Here is an 18,015-nt window from a genome sequence, read left to right on the forward strand (position 1 = left end):
CAGTAGGCAATAGGGCTGGAGCTGAAGAAAGAAATACTAGTAATTCAAAAAGAAATTAGATTTTTATCTAAGCTTCAGTTCTCTCCCTCCAGGGTTTCCTTTAGATAGGATGTGGACATTAATTTCGGTCAGAACCATTTGGGTTACAGGGCATAGCTCTCCACTTTTCCCTTTGTCTTTCTTTTGGTCAGAAGCTCGGGCTCCTTCTAAAATAAAACTACAAGAGAGATACCTAGAGATGCTCACGCAGGCACCTAGGAAACCAGCTACAGCTCTGCTACCACCAACAGCGAAGATTCAAAACTGAACTATGTGACTACGTGGAATTCATATATTTGTTTATCTGGCTCACATCGCGTTATGTAGAAGTTGTGACTCCTCAATGAGAAAAAGTTCTCTCTCTCTCTCTCTCTCTCTCTCTCTCTCTCGCTCTCTCTCTCTCTCTCTCTCTCTCTCTCTCTCCTCCCTCTCTCTCTCTCTCTCTCTCTCTCTCTCTCTGCGGTGCAAACATTCTCTGGGCAGTAAATCAGGTTGTATTTGTTTTTTTGTTTTGAGTGGATCTGGGAGGGGGGAGGGTGTACCTCACTTGTGATTGCTCTGTGAAGCCGACTTCTCCTTTTCCCTCCCCTCAGTCGGATACAAATATGGACTTATCCATTTTAACGCTCCCTTATTAGCAACCTGTAGACCGGCAATCTGACTTGGTGTGGCCAGATGATAGGCTGGTAGGCACTGGCTCCAGTGCTCAGAGCAGGACCAGGTGGCGCGGGATGGCAGTCTTCCTTGGCTAGTCCTAGATTCTGCTCTGTGGGCGCAGGAGGTGTGGGGTCTGGAGGTACCGGGGCAAGGAAACCTTCAATGCGCCTTTCTGTCCCCGCCTCACTATTCAGTCTGGCTCAGTGCCAGTCCTTAATTTGAAGAGCCGGAGACTATTGGCTGAAGTTCCCCAGTGATTTGCATGAGCGGAGAGGGAGTGTCTTCTGCCACCCTCCCCTCTGGAGCGCGCCTACTGCAGCCTTCCCGGGAATGCGCGGCCCAAGCAATGCGCGCAGCAGCTCTCGGGCCCTGGCAGTGAGCTGGCGCCCGGCGACCTGGCACCCGCGCCTGGATATGGGGCGTCTAAGTCGTCCCAGCAGCAGCAGCAGCAGCAGCAGCCGCAGCAGCCGCAGCAGCAGCAGCAGCAGCCGCAGCAGCCACAGGAACCTGCCGGTAAGGATCCAAGAGCCCTGCATCCCAGACAAGTTGCGGTACTCGGAGGAGGCAGTTTCCCGAAGCGGTCTTCAAAGCTTTCCTTTTCATTCAAACTTCACCGGAAGACGGGGTGGGGGTGGGGTGGAAGGAGTTTGGGGTGATGTGTTTAGATTTTCGCGGAGAAGAGCCAAGTCTTTGGGTCGTTTCTGGGGAAGTTTCTGAAGCAGAAAAGCAGTCAGATAAGGCGGAGGGGGGGGGGGGGGCGCGGGGTGCGGGGGGAGGGTTGCGGAGGGTGCGCACCATCCGCTGTAGATTCTGGGCATCTGAGAAGATGGTTACCCCGCTGCTGGCGTCTGCCTAGTGACAAATTTGTTTTGAACATAACAATTTCCCGCGTGGACTTCATTTCTCCCCAAGGAAGAGGAGGGTGGGTGGGGTGAGGGTAGGCTCGGCTGGAAGGTAGAGATCCAGATGACTTGGATTCGATCTCAGGCTAAAAGGAAAAGCACTTTTTTTTTCTTTTTCCTCCCCCCACGACCTAAAAGCGTTGGGTGGTATATAGCAGGTGAGGAGAAGGTTGCTGAGGGTCTCGGGTCATTACTGCTGCTGTAATAGTCCACACGATTATTGCTATTGCTGTTATTCCTAATGCTTTAAGAAATGGTCGGTACTCTTGGAAAGGGATGTGACATAATTTACATCATTTGTGTTCGGGGACCTCAACAGCTGAATTATTCACATGAGAAATAAATCTCCCACCTGGTCTGTCTGGGACCCTCTCATTTGCCCCATAACCTATAGAGGTTTCCTTGTCGGATGGCAGGACGTGGAGATCCAAGGGGGTTGATAGGGGTTGGCAGGGGGGTCTGGAGGAAGGGGTGGGTCGAATAGAAAACGTACTGAGAAATACACGTTCAAGTTTTGGGAACTGGGTTACTCCGCAAGCCTTTCCTTCCAGCAAGGGTTTTGTTTGTTTGTTCGTTTGTTCTGTTTTTTGTGTTTTTTCCCCTTTACCCCATCCCCACCCCCTTTTCCCACGCCGGGGGGCCCTGATATCTAACTCTGATCCATCTTGGTATTTCCTCACGTGTATGATGAACCCTCTCCCTTCCCTTCACTCCAGCATGTGCTTCTATTTTTCCTCTTCGTGGGACCCTTCACCTGCCTGGCGAGTTACAGCCGGGCCACAGAGCTCCTGTACAGCCTGAACGAGGGACTACCCGCCGGGGTGCTGATTGGCAGCCTGGCTGAGGACTTGCGGCTGGTGCCCAGGGCTGCGGGAAGAGCGGAGCCACAGCAGGCGCAGCCACCCGAGCGCGCTGGTGCGCAGTGGAACCCGCCTCTCTCTTTCAGCCTGGCTTCCGGAGGCCTGAGTGGCCAGTATGTGACCCTGGACAACAGATCTGGGGAGCTGCACACTTCTACCCAGGAGATCGACCGAGAGGCCCTGTGTGTGGACGAGGGTGGAGCAGCTGCCTGGGGCAGCAGCATTGCCATCTCTTCCTCCCCTTCTTCTGATTCTTGCCTTTTGCTCCTGGATGTGTTGGTCCTGCCTCAAGAATACTTCAGGTTCGTGAAGGTGAAAATTGCCATCAGAGACATCAATGACAATGCTCCGCAGTTCCCTGTTTCCCAAATCCTGGTGTGGGTTCCGGAAAATGCACCTGTCAATACCCGGCTGGCCATAGAGCACCCTGCTGTGGACCCTGATATAGGCATTAATGGAGTGCAGACCTATCGCTTACTGGACTACCATGGCATGTTTACCCTGGACGTGGAGGAGAATGAGAATGGGGAGCGCACTCCTTACTTAATTGTCATGGGTGCTCTGGACAGGGAAAAGCAGGACGAGTACATAAGCATCATCATAGCAGAGGATGGTGGGTCTCCACCACTGTTGGGAAGTGCCACCCTGACAATTGGCATAAGTGACATAAATGACAATTGTCCTCTCTTCGTAGATTCACAAATCAATGTCACTGTATATGGGAATGCTACAGTGGGCACCCCGATCGCAGTTGTGCAGGCTGTGGATAGAGACTTAGGAACAAATGCCCAGATCACTTATACTTACAGTCAGAAAGTCCCACAGGCATCCAGGGATTTATTCCATCTCGATGAAACGACTGGAGTCATTACACTTTTCAGCAAGATCGGAGGAAGTGTTTTACAAATGCACAAGCTCACCGTCCTAGCCAATGGGCCAGGCTGCATCCCTGCCGTGATCACTGCCCTGGTGTCCATTATCAAAGTCATTTTCAGACCACCCGAAATTGTCCCACGTTACATAGCGAACGAGATCGACGGTGTGGTTTATCTGAAAGAACTGGAACCCGTGAACACCCCTATTGCATTCTTCACCATCCGAGATCCAGAAGGTAAATACAAGATTAACTGCTACCTGGAGGGTGATGGGCCATTTAGGTTATCACCCTACAAACCGTACAGTAATGAATATTTGCTAGAGACTACCAAACCTATGGACTATGAGCTACAGCAGTTCTATGAAATAGCTGTTGTGGCCTGGAATTCAGAGGGATTTCACGTCAAAAGAATCATTAAAGTACAACTTTTAGATGATAATGATAATGCACCTGTTTTCCTTCAGCCCTTGATTGAACTAACCATTGAAGAAAACAATGCACCCAATGCCTTTCTGACTAAGCTGTATGCCACTGATGCTGACAGTGGAGAGAGAGGCCAAGTTTCTTATTTCCTGGGACCCGATGCTCCTTCCTATTTTTCCTTAGACAGTGTCACAGGGGTTCTGACTGTCTCAACTCAGCTGGACAGGGAAGAGAAAGAAAAATACAGGTACACAGTCAGAGCCGTGGACTGTGGGAAGCCACCGAGAGAATCGGTGGCCACTGTGGCTCTCACCGTGCTGGATAAAAATGACAACAGCCCTAGGTTCATCAACAAGGACTTCAGCTTTTTTGTGCCTGAAAACTTCCCAGGCTATGGAGAAATCGGCATCATAAGTGTCACTGATGCAGATGCTGGGCAAAATGGATGGGTTGCCCTTTCAGTGGTGAACCAGAGTGACATTTTTGTTATCGACACAGGAAAGGGCATGTTGAGAGCTAAAGTGTCTTTGGACCGAGAGCAGCAAAGCTCCTATACTTTGTGGGTCGAAGCTGTGGATGGGGGTGAGCCTGCCCTTTCTTCTACCACAAAAATCACAATTCTTCTTCTTGATATCAACGACAACCCCCCTCTGGTTTTATTTCCTCAGTCTAATATGTCTTATCTGCTGGTACTGCCTTCCACTCTCCCTGGCTCCCCAATTACAGAGGTCTATGCTGTGGACAAAGACACAGGCATGAATGCTGTGATAGCTTACAGCATCATAGGGAGGAGAGGCCCTAGACCAGAGTCCTTTAGGATTGACCCCAAGACAGGCAACATAACATTGGAAGAGGCATTGCTACAGACAGATTATGGACTGCATCGCTTACTGGTCAAAGTGAGTGACCATGGTTATCCTGAACCTCTCCATTCCACCGTCATGGTGAACCTGTTTGTCAATGACACTGTCAGCAATGAGAGCTATATTGAAAGTCTTTTAAGGAAAGAACCAGAGATTAACATAGAAGAGAAGGAACCACAGATCTCAATAGAACCCACCCACAGGAAGGTTGAGTCTGCATCCTGTATGCCTACCTTAGTAGCTCTGTCTGTCATAAGCTTGGGTTCTATCACACTGGTAACAGGGATGGGCATATATATCTGCTTGAGAAAAGGGAAAAAACATCACAGGAAAGATGACAATTTGGAAGTACAGATTCCACTGAAAGGAAAAATCGACTTGCATATGAGAGAGAGGAAACCGATGGATATTTCCAATATTTGATATTTCGTTCTGGAATAACAGAAATGTTTTAACTGACTTGGGACAGGTTTTGACACTTGAATATGAGTGTCTCTGGCAGTTCCAATGAAGGACCACTAATTTATAACTTGTAATATGTTGTAAATAGCTCTTTACAGGTTTTTAAATTCAAATTCAGAGGTTATAAAATGTGTACAGCATTTTTAAATGAAAAAAGATACTAACAGCTATAAAAATGTTATTTATATATCTAAAAAGTTTGGAACTGATTTTCGGCTTTCATACACCAAGCTGATTGGTAAAACCTGGGAGTCAGGTAAGAAAATGGTATTTTTGTTGTTGTTGTTCTTCTAAAATTTCCTTTGACCACAAGAGGGCATCAGCTGCTCTTTTGCAGGGAACTGTGAGGTATTGTACATGAAAGTTGTTGTACATGAAATTAATGAGAGAGTATATTTTAAATATATTGTTTCTAACACTAAATAAATACGAAATTAAAGCAATTTGAATGTTCCCCTATTTAAATATATAAGAAATAAAAGAAATATACTTATCCACAGAAAGTCTATTACCTCACAGGTGTATCATAAGTAGTTTGAAGGAGGTGGCTTTGAGCAAGTATATTGACATTGCCATGTGTTATAAATATGACCTGCTGAAGAGTGTTTTACTTCCTGTATACACAATTTACTTTCTGTTTGCTTCACCATTGCACTTGTTATAATTACAGGGGGGAAAATCTATGTATTCTTACAGAAAATGTAACTAGAAATAATGCCCCAGAAAAACAGCTGGAAACAAATAAACACCTCGATCCTTAGTTGATTTAGTTGCTCTTTCGGTGTCTATGAAGTTTTAGTGCATTCACAACTTGTCAGTTGCACTTTGTACTTGGGATGTGATTCGATTTTTATATACTTAAACATCCCTCTCATGAGAAAAGTAAAAGTCCCATTAAAATCATTCCACAAGCTAATGTGCACTTCGGGTTCTTTCAGTTGGGCATTTTATGTAGAATTTATATTTCCTTTTTGTTGTTGTTTCGATTTGTTGGCTACCATTTCTGCTTTCCCCTCCACCATCTCCCCCTTGGCTTTGGATTCTGTCCAAGAGTTTATTTGTAAGCCCCAAAACAAATTCCTCTGGTAATTTTGCTTTAACTGAGTTGTTGCTTTTTTTCTTCAGTATAGCAAGCTGGCTTCTCAGTTATTTATCAATTTTACTTCGTTATCTGAGCTGGAATTTTATTTTATATTGAGAGCTATAGCAAAATTATCTGTGTAAGCAAAGAACATATTAGCTTAACCTGGGTTATTTTACTCCCTGCCATCTTGTGTCTGTAATGTACCAAACGTGTTTATATGTCTGCAAATTAAAGGTATCTATTTTCATAATTTCTTTCTCATTTTTACCATTTTATATTTGAACATGGTTCTTTCACTGAAGTGCCTGATATTGATATATCTTAGGATAAAATGGATAAAATGTAGAATTCTGCTATGCTAAAGATTATATTAAACTAAACTTTTATTACCCTACGGGATACTTTATTGAGGATGCATGTAGTTGCAGATATACAGTGAAAGAGAGTATCTTTAGGTATTTAAATTCAGATGAAAAATTTCACACAAGAATGTGTATAAGCATATTAGTAAATTGTTGGCTTAATATTAGTTATAAACTTTTAAGGTACCATATTCTTAGAGAAAATCCCTAGTTAGCTGTGTTTCAGTAGCTTACCATGATTTTTAAGGAAAAAAAATACAAAGCAAAACAGAGAATGGAATGCAAATACCAAAGATATCTTGGATTTTTGTTGGTTTATTTTCCTTCCAATTTGGTAATATGAATAAATGAAATAGCAAACATTCAAGACAACAGTGTTGTCTGTAAAAACAATTATTTTTCTTGTAAGATCCTTGTATGTGAGAGACATTTGAGCTAAGAGAGTATAAGACCATTTAACTCCCAAAAGTTGTCTTCCACGGTTGATAGCAGTGGAAGAAACCATTCTTTCCCAGTCATATCTTTCTGCACATTTCTGTTTACAAAAAGAAACCTCGTGAGATGCACATTGTACTATCAATAAAACCTCAATCCTCTATAAGTTCAATAACTTTTACTATTAGTATAATTTTTTAAAATCTATTCATTTTTAAATCACAAGAAAGTTCCTGCATTTGGGGGCATGGACTTCATATCCAGGCTGAGAAATGTTTCTAACCTTCACAAAAAGACATACGTCTGAATAACTTCTTGAGGTAGGATTTCCTTTACAAAAGCAGCTTATTTACATTAAAAATATTAATGGCAGAGAAAGCTAACTTAATTTAAGCTCAAAGATAAAAGGCTCTTTTTCCTAACACCTTGTGCAAGAAGACTTGCCAAAATGTATGCTAATCGTGTCAGTGTTGTTAGTGGAGCTGGCACAAAATAAATGTTCCATTCATTAAAGATCCTAATATCCATTTAACAGTTTAAGTACCAGTAAGTTCTCCTTGCCCAATTTAATGAAGAAGAGCTCTGATCTTGTATTATTATCAAGTACACCCTAATATTATGAGAAACTTGTTCATTAATTTGAACTGAGAAATTTAAAACCAACAAAGAAATTCAGCTACTGGGAGAAAAAATATATATTATTTCTTATTGTGTGACTCTTTAAAGTATATTTCCTGAACTTATTTTGCTTTTACAAGTTATACTTGGTACTTTTGCTTTTAGTAATAGAAATTGAGAGGGTTAATTTTGAAAATACTTTTCTTAAAGCAGTTCTGTTTTATTGCACAAGAGTGTTAGAAAATCCCAAATCCTTAGTGATCTGAATGTGTTTGAGAAAATGTCAGGCATGACCGTACTATGAAACATTTCTGGAAGCAGTATGTAGTTGACTTAATTGTGGTAAGATCTTTTACACAGATTTTTTTTTCTGTGCTCCCCAGAAACCAACTAAATTGATGATTGTAAAAGAAGAATTAAGCAATCCTCTTCTCTTGAGATTCAGGTTTCAATCTCCCCACCTTACTGAGGAATCCTGGTATTTATCAGACAATAGAAAACGTAATGACAGTGGCACACTGGAAATATGTTGCTCTTCATCTGCACTGGAAAACTTCAGCTGATAGAGGCCAGAACCCCAAAGATCCAACATTTTTTCATGCCCACTACAGAACAGCAGTGCTAGAACAAAATGCCATACTGCTGACTTGCCTAATCACCACCTGTCATTATTCCTTGACTACTCAGTCAATAAATACATATTAACAATCATTCAAATAGACTCTAAGCAGAAAAATAATCTCAATCAATTTTTAGCCATTCCTGATTTTTGCACAAAGTTTTATCATAATGTTTCCATTATTTCTATTTTGGATAAGAAAAGATTATGTACATTTTTCAGATGAATTCATAATTTTCAAATGTAATTTATACATAGTTATTCTTAAACAAGTAGCACATTTTCTTTCTTGATAAAATCCCAAACTGGTGTTTGGGCATAAAACAAGACCACAATCCATTTGTTTTAAGATGTGAGAACATTGCAGTGATTTAAAAAATTCAGTTGTTTTGTTCTGTGCATATTTTAAGATCTGTAATCAGCAGTAATTTAACAAAGAAGAAGAGAGAGTCTTTAATGAACTTGCATTATGGCATGGAGGTCCAGCATGGAAACAATATTTTTAAACATATTCCCTTGAAGCTATATGAGCTGGTCCTAACTCAACCTTTGGGAAATCCCAGATTTCTGGTGGAGGTCATTTGTATTTTGAGCCCTTCTTAGCAAGGGTCCTCAAGGACAAAACATAGGTGAGAGGAAGGGAATGTGATGAAGAAGAAATAGTACACAGAGCACACATATATGAGTGAACATGTCATTCTTGAAGATTCACAAGGAATATAGTTCTTCAATAAAGAAGTACAAAGAACAAATATTATTAACAATAAGCTTGATAAGTTAAGGAAAGAACATTTTAAAACATTAACCAATACATTTTTGCTTTTAAAAGATCACTTTATGGGTGAAGAGTTTGAAGGGTGAAATTGATCAAGATGAATTGTATTCATAAACTGCTTTGTTAAAGGTTAAATAAACAAGACACATGAATGTTCATAAAAGATTACTTTGCTCATGTATGAGCTTGTATTAAGAAAGAGTATAGATTTGGTGAGGTGGTTCATTGACAATTAAGCAAATAATACTGTCTACACCAAAGTATATCAATCAGATATCTTTTAGCATATTGCAAAGTAAGTAAATAATGTATAGCTATGAAGAAATGTGATATTTTAGGATTTTACATAGGATAACTAGCAAGGACATAGTTTCTGTAATTGGTTTCAGGAACTATTTTAACACATTCAAGAAGGATATGGATCTCATTCACTAAATACTAAATCAGCAGTGGAAGTAGTGGAGCAATAGACCCTTCTCTATCATTTGGCTTTATGAAACAGAATTATAAAGACACTAATCTCCCCAGTTTATTTCATTTTTATGACTGTTATTTCCATTCAATTTAACAAACATTACTGTGTGCCTGTATGGTAGATATTCCATGATGGTGTTGGCTTCAAGTATATTTTATCCCAAATATTTGTAATATTTTCCTTACAACTACACTAAAGATATGCAAAGAGAAAAGTCATGTTGATAACTTAAGTAACGTGGTGTCAGTGGACAACATACAAATAAGTATAACTTCCAGTTTTATCGAATATCAAGAAAGAATGGTGATTCTGAAAGAGCTAGGAAATATGGCTACATGAAATAGCTAACTTTAGCCAAGAAGTATACAGGACTCGAGGATTTATGTTACTGTTAAATGAAAAAAAAAATCACTTAACATACCTAATGCTCCAGGCATTTTTAAATTAATTGTTCCCAATGTTCACTGGTTAAATTCAGCTAAACAATCACAGAATAAATATAGAGGACAGTTTCATAAAGTTTTCCCTGTTCTCTCTCATAAAATCTATCTATGTGGAGATCATGAACCCCCTTCCATATCAGGTATGATTTTACTTTTTCTTAAAATGCTCCTTGAAAACAATCCTTTAAGTTTACCTTCATTGGAAAATTAAACAAATTGAAATTAACAAAGACAATAAATTATGTATGAAAACAAATTGAGGTAAGAAAATCTCATTCAACTTTAAAACCAATCAAAATTAATTCTTAAAATGAAAGTACACATCTCTATATTTACAGAAAATTACACTGTTTTCTTAAAATAATGTCATTTGACTTCATAAATAGAGAGATACAGAAATAGCACAAAATAAAACCTTTAAAACATGGTGTCCATGGCTTAAGCCTATAATTCTATCTGTGCAGGAGCCTGAGATCTGGATTATCATCTTTGGAGATCAACTCCAGCAGGAAAAAAAAGGAAAGTTTACTAAACAACATCTCCAAAGTAACTAATGAATTACAGGGTTGGAGGTGTGCCTCAAGTGATAGAGTAGCTTCCTAGCAAGTATGAGGTACTAAGTCTAACACCATTTTAATGAGTAAATAAATAGATAAATAAAATTGAAAAATATACAGGACACAAAAGGCTAAACAAATTATAACTTTTGAAACCTTAAGAGAGTTTAATGAAGAGGTAAAATAATCAAGGTAAATTTTTATAAATTGTATAGAAAGAAAAAGAAGCGATCATGTTGATTTGCAACAAAGCAGTAAGTGTTTAATTACAAAAGACATTACTATGTCAGATTTCGATAGGTCGGGGTAGAATTTGAATATGAAGAGCATAACTAGTTTAAAAATGAGAATGGGGCCGGGAGCTGGTGGTTCATGTCTGTAATCCTTGCTACTCAGGAGGCTGATATCTGAGGATCACGGTTCAAAGCCAGCCTGGGCAGGAAAGACTGTGGGACTCCTATCTCCAATAAACCACCAGAAAACCGGAAGTGGCGCTGCAGCTCAAGTGGTAGAGTGCTTGCCTTGAGCTGAAGAGCTGAAGGACAGCGCCCAGGCCCAGAGTTCAAGCCTCACGACTGACAAAAAAAAAAAAAAATGAGAATGGGGAAATATTGCTGAATGCAGAAAATAAAAGAAAGTTGGAGAAATAAGGGAAAATATTGGACATGAATGGATTTAGAATGTTATACAGGAAATGAAAGTTAGTAAATCCTTTTAAGTGTGGGGGAAAAAAACAAAATGAAGATTCTCAGGATTGTGAATAGTGAGGAAACGAAGGTAAACCAAGTCTGGTTAAATGTTAGGAACTCACTCACAAAAGTCCTCAACTCCATGCAATTGGAGATTATTATTCCTTATAATTTACAATACAACACAATGAAATTTCAACAGAAATAAAGTACTCTGTATATTAACTGTTAGTTTTCCAAGTGTATTTGCTTAAGGTTATGCCTATTACAAATATTAGGCATTTTGCTGGGTGGTATATGGGAGTAAACATTCTTCCACCCTGAAAAATAAGTAATTCTCCTTTTTAGAAGAACTAGTAAAAGCCTTCCTATAGAAGGTGGAATATGTCCTTCCTATATGTAAGCTCTACCTCTGGCTCTCCAGGAGCTTCTCTATAAAGGAAAGACAATGATGGTGGAATATAAAAGTGCAGTCAAGAGATCTGTATAGCATACTGGAATGTAGTAAATGCAAATATTGCAAGTACATGGAGAATATAATTTTAAAAGTTGACTACAAATTTCAGATTGAATGTTTCCTAGGAACAGAATTGAATTCAATAGGAAAGTTGAAATTCTCTGTAGCAATCAAGCCCAGTGCTTCTTAAAATATGAAAGCAATGTATGCAGTGGGCAATGAAGATCAGCTACTGTCCTCAAAATAAAACCACACATGTCAGTAAAACTAAAATGCAATTATTCTATTCATAGATTCTGCCTGTGTGTAAGTAACCCAGATTTGTGTTTTGATAATAGAACAATTTTGCTTAGCAAAAAATGACTACATTATTTTAAATTCAGTTTTGTATTTTCTTAATGTACATTTTAGGGAAGTGTAAAGTTTTAGATTTATAGAAAAACTTGATAGAATATAAAATGAGCTTTTGTAAATGTTTCTAAATCTTTCAAATAATACTATATACTAATAATTTTCCATGATGAGGAGACATTTTACTGCTAATGTTGAATTCCTACATAAAATTTTACTATGAAGAAAAAAATATTCCAGATAAGTTAGCCTATCATACATTAAAGGAAGAGTAAGAAAGGGAAGAAAAATAACTGATAAGGTTTTTTTCAAATTTTCAAAATAAATACAACATTTAAAATACCATTTAATAAAACAAATTCTAGGAAATGGAAACGTGAGTTTTGGTGGTGGTGGTGATGTTCTGTTTTGTTTGTTTTGTTTTTGTTTTCTTTTTCTGGTTATTTTCTTCTGTCTTTTAGGGAAGGCCACAGATATGGAGAGAAGAAGGGTGAACAAAAGCCATCATGGTTCTCAGTAAACACTGGAAAATGAACTATGAAATTTGTAGGACGGAAAGGGAAGAGGAAACTAGGGGAAAGCAACGGAAGGGGTGATCAAAAATAAATGTACTCATGTACTCATTGCCTAAATTATGAGACAATAACCCCTTTGTACAACACCTTAATAATAACAATAAAATTAGTAGTAGTAGTAGTAGTAATAGTATGTCATTTGTGGGGCTTGAACTCAGGGCCTGGGCACTGTCCTTGAACTTCTTTGTGCTAAAGAGTAGTGCTTTACCACTTGAGCCACAGTACCACTTCCATATGTTGAGTAGTTAATTGGAGATAAGAGTCTCATGGAGCTTTTATTTTTTTGCCTGACCTGGCTTCGAACTGGGATCCTTAGATCTCAGCCTCTTGAGTAGCTACAATTATATGTGTGAGCCATGGTTGTCCAGCAAGTTTTTGTTTTTGTTGTTGTTTGCCAGTCCTGGGGCTTAAACTAAGGGCTAGAATTCTCTCTCAGAAAATCTCTATGCTCAAGGCTAGCACTCTACCACAACAAAATTATTTTAAAAAAAACAAAAATTAAATTGAGTTAAAGAATAAAAATAAATACAGGAAGTGGTGCTGTGGCTCAAGCGGTAGAGCACTCGCCTTGAGCTGACAGAGCTGAGGGACAGCGCCCAGGCCCAGAGTTCAAGCCCCACGACCGACCAAAAAAAAATAAAATAAATAAAAAAATAAATAAATACAATGTGAACTTTCTCTCACTGGAGAAGCACCATCTATCTGCTTTCTTCTCTTCCTTACCACCTCTTTCAATTGTAAAACTACTTTGTAGTTAACTACATTTTGTTGTTAAATCAAGGACCCCCCCCAAATGTGCTCAAACTGAAGTGTATGTAGGCAGTGCTAACCTTGAGTTGTTGAATAAGTTTCTAAAATCACCACCACTATATTTTTTCCATTTATGATGCTTTCCTTCAGTTTCTCATAAGTAAAAACTTTCCATTCGATTCTCATATTTTCTTGTAAGTAGCAGTTAAAATTCCCTGCAAGGGGGAGAATTTTAATAGCTTGTATTTAGCTTATTCCTAAAATAGTAACATTGAATGACCCAAGACTTTAAATTTAGCAAAATAAACTATCCTGCAAATGTTTGATTTCTCAAACGATTCCTACTAAAGGCCAACTCTAGTTGACTCATTATAACAGAACATAGTTAAATCTCATCTACTTTATCAGTAAATGTTTAATGTTTTCTTCCAAACCAAGGAGGTTAAATATATACCTAATTATTTTCTAAGCTAAGGAAATAAAACAAATGTTAGAATACTCAATATAAACGGAAAACATATTGTGAGCCTGAAATACTCACTCATACCTTGCCAGTAAAATAATGATCTTTTTTAATTTTACTAACAAAATCACTGAAATAAAAAGAAAACTAGAGGCACTTTTATTGCCATGACAGATTTTCTTGGATGGTTAGAGCTAGAATGAACAGCATTGAATTGTTGAATTCTTCTTAGACCCAATTTAGGATCAAACTAAATTATTGATAGTTGTAGTGGGGATACGTTTGATGGATGTGTTATGGATGCATATATAAAGGTTGCTCCAATAAAAAGAAAGGAAGATGCATGTTAAGATGTGTATTTTTATGTTATTGCAGACAAGATAGTTTTTCTCTTTAATCTCCTTAAGTTTCCTTAATTAATGAATCATTTAAGGTAACTTATTATAGTTTAATATTCTGAAAATTAACACACTTTGAGGAAATACATATAGATATCTAGATATATCTCTTTATGTATATTCTTACTCTACTTTTCTATTAACTTTACTTCCAGTTTAAAAGCTACTTCACTCTACAGAAGGAACTTACAGTAGAAAATGACTCTTATTAGAACCATTGACTTAGCATGCATCAAGTTCATAGCGGACATTTACTATTGGGATGCCCAATACAGAAAACATAGGACTGTATTTTAGAATATATTTTGTAATAGTAAAATGGTATCATCTTGCAAGCAAAGTTAAATGTTTTGGGTTCATACTAAGCTTTTAAAAATGAAAAGTTAAAATACAAATTGATATTTTTCATATATTTATTGTGAAAATACTGTACAGAGGGGTTACAATTACATAGGCAATATAATGAGTACATTTCTTATCAAGCATTGTGGCCTCCCCCTTTGTTTCCCATTCCCATCCCTTCCCATCCTCCCCCTGCTCCCCCATCCAATCCTCTCCATTCCCCCCCACCACCAAAGTTGTAAAGTTCATTTTCAACATAATGACTTGTACATCTCATTGTTGCAATGGGTCCACCTGTACCCCTATTTAAACGATTTATTTTTCCCCTTCCCCTCCACAAATTATACCGACATCAAATGCAGTGAAAGCAGGGGTTATACTGTGGGGGAGAGACATACAAAGCAACAAAGAAATAATCTTATAAATGTGTTAGAAACAATTGCATGAAAGAAAAAAAAAACATTTGAATACATATCTTAAGGTTCATTTCCCTAACATCGCCTTATCTGACCTTTTCTGCTTGACTCATACATATACTAGATATTGCAAATAAGGGAAACCATGGGACCTATGTTTCTTTGGGCCTGGCTTACTTCACTTAATATAATTTTTTCCAAGTCTTTCCATTTCCTAACAAATGGGGCAATGTCATTCTTTCTGATGGAGGCATAGAATTCCATTGTGTAGATATACCACATTTTCTTGATCCATTCATCTACTGAGGGGCATCTGGGTTGGTTCCATATCTTAGCTATGCTGGTAGCTTTAGTGTGGTCTTGTTTGTAAACATTTGAGTAAATGCCCAAAAGTATTGCTGGGTCATAGGGGATGTTTTTCATATTTTTTTCTTTCTTAAACACATTTTTATTTTAAATGTCATTTATATTTTTATAACCATACGGTCTTTTTCTTAAATTCTAATCAAGGGTAAAAATGAGGCACTGGCCTAGATAAATTTAGAATCAATTAGTTGAACAAAGGGGATTTATTTGACATGTCCATATGAACATATATATGTATATATATACATATATACATATATATATGTATATATGTATATATATACATATGTATATATATACATATATATATATAGTACCTTGATCAAACTCAATTACATCCCTCTCTTCAGCCTTGCTAGCCCTCTTCCCAAACCCATCCCAACAAACTACATCGTTTCATTTTTACACAGGCACATAAAATATTTTTATTAGCACAAATGTATTGCAATTATATTCACCCTCATTTACCTTCTCTATTTGCACGCCTGCCTTCCACAATTATTCACACCAAATACAGGACCTGTTTTATATTCCTGGCCCTACTTTGTTAGTGTATGCTAGTTATTCAAAGGGATTTCGGTATTTCTAGACATGTACATATGCTACTTTAATCACACTGATATTTTGTTTTCTATCTGCACCACCTGTATTCAACTTATTCCACAGCATACCATTTTGTGTTTATTTTTTAAGCATTTTTAAATAGGAAGAAAGAAAATTCCAGAATTAAATGAAGAAAGCTTCACATTAAAAAAAAGTAAACCTGAGGGCTGGGAAGGTGGCTGAGTGGTAGAGTGCTTGCCTTGCATGCCTGAGGCCCTGGGTTCAATTCCTCAGCACCACATAAACAAAAAAGAAAAAAAGCCAGAAGTGGCGCTGTGGCTCAAGTGGTATAGCGCTAGCCTTGAGCTGAAGAGCTGAGGGACAGCGCCCAGGCCCAGAGTTCAGGCCCACGACCGGACCCCCCCCCCCCAAAAAAAAAAGTAAACCTGAAATATGAATTAACATGAAATAATGATTCCAGGATAGAAATGGGAAATCCAAAGAGGTGGTTTAGAAATTTAGATGATCATTTGTAGAGCTACTTTCTTAATATTTCCTATAGTTGTACATCCACTTAAACACACATTCTCTCTCTCTTGCTCTCTCTCTCACACTCACTCACACACACACACACACACACACACACACACACACACAATATATATCCTTCCAATCATGCTTAATTACCCCACTATGGGATAACCTGTAACCAAAATATTTACGTATAATATAAAAATCTATGATATGACGAAACTACAAGATTGGAGTTCAGTGAAGAGATGATAAGCCTGCTTTTATCTTCTTATTTTTTAAGACTAAATCTGATTTCCTCTTTTATTTTTTATTTTTTAAATATTTTTTTGTTCTAAAGATACTGTACAGAGGGGTTACAATTACACAAGCAAGGTAATGAGTCCATTTCCTACCAAGCATTGTTACCCCCTCTTTTGTTTTCCCCCTAACATCGATTTCCTCCCAACCTCCCCAAATCCTCCCTCTGTCCGCCCCTCCCTCCACCTCCACAAAGTTGTAAGTTCGTTTTCAACGTATTGTCTTGTACATCTCATTGTTACAATCGGGTCATCCTGTATCCTTATTTCAGGATTTTGTTATTTCCCTTCCCTGCCCCAAATTAGAAAAATATATACAAGATGCAAGACACCAGAATCAAATACAGTGACAACAAAAATTGTACTATGGGGGAAGAACATATAAAGAAAAATCACATAATACATTATAAGTACATTGAAAACAACAGCAAGAAAGATAAAATTTTGGGTCCCTATCTTGGGGTTCATTTCCTTTAGCATCAGGCTATATGACTATGTGTACATAGCTTTTGACCTCTTCTGCTTGTCCTAGACATTTACTAGTTATTCCAAATAAGGGAAACCACGGGACCTATGTTTCCTTGGGTCTGGCTTACTTCACTTAATATAATTTTTTCCAAGTCTTTCAATTTCCTAATAAATGGGGTGCTGTTATTCTTTCTGATGGAGACATATATAATAAGTGGGCTACAGACTTAAAGAAAGACTTCTCTGAAGAAGAAATAAGAATGTCCAATAAACACATGAAGAAATGCTCAACTCCTCTAGCCATAAAAAAATGCAAATCAAAACAACCTTGAGATTCTACCTCACCCTAGTTAGAATGGCTATAATCAAGAAATCTAATAACAGAGGCTGGAGGGGATGTGGCCAAAAGGGAACCCTACTGCTTCGTTGGTGGAAATGTAAACGTGTTCAGCCACTTTGGAAAACAGTTTGGAGGTTCCTCAAAAGACTTCACATAGAGCTCTCTTATGACCCAGCAATCCCACTTTTAGGCATTTACCCAAATGATCACAAACAAGGCCATACTAAGGCTACTAGCACAACTATGTATCGCAGCATTATTCATCATAGCTAAGATATGGAACAAACCCAGATGCCCCTCAGTAGATGAATGCCTTTTTCTTCTATTACAAGAGTTTCAAAGTCACTAATTAAACATGAATCATATGTCTGATGATGCTTCTCGAGGAAACTGTAGCCATCACTATCCTCAGATATGTTTGCCAGAAGCCATGCTTGATGGGAATGAAAGTCTCAATCTATTTAGGAAGCTGTAATGAAAACAATCACCAACTAGGTTGATTATAGCAGCAGAAGTGTATTTCTCATAGTTCTGGAACATAGAATGTCTAAGCTGAGGGTGATAGCAGACTCAGTT

The 18,015-nt window shown here is 38.3% G+C and overlaps 1 protein-coding gene across 1 annotated transcript; it reads left to right on the forward strand.

The window, feature by feature from the left end:
- The first annotated feature begins 1,026 nt into the window (after nt 1–1,026).
- Nucleotides 1,027–6,455, forward strand: Pcdh20 (protocadherin 20). The gene is made up of 2 exons (XM_042685669.1): nt 1,027–1,209; nt 2,315–6,455. Exons 1-2 carry the CDS (start codon nt 1,027–1,029, stop codon nt 5,042–5,044), a joined length of 2,913 nt encoding a protein of 970 aa, XP_042541603.1. The 3' UTR covers nt 5,045–6,455.
- Nucleotides 6,456–18,015: the final 11,560 nt, after the last annotated feature.

This window comes from Dipodomys spectabilis, unplaced genomic scaffold (assembly GCF_019054845.1).
Source record: "Dipodomys spectabilis isolate Male_0828 unplaced genomic scaffold, ASM1905484v1 ptg000095l, whole genome shotgun sequence".
NCBI lineage: Eukaryota > Metazoa > Chordata > Mammalia > Rodentia > Heteromyidae > Dipodomys > Dipodomys spectabilis.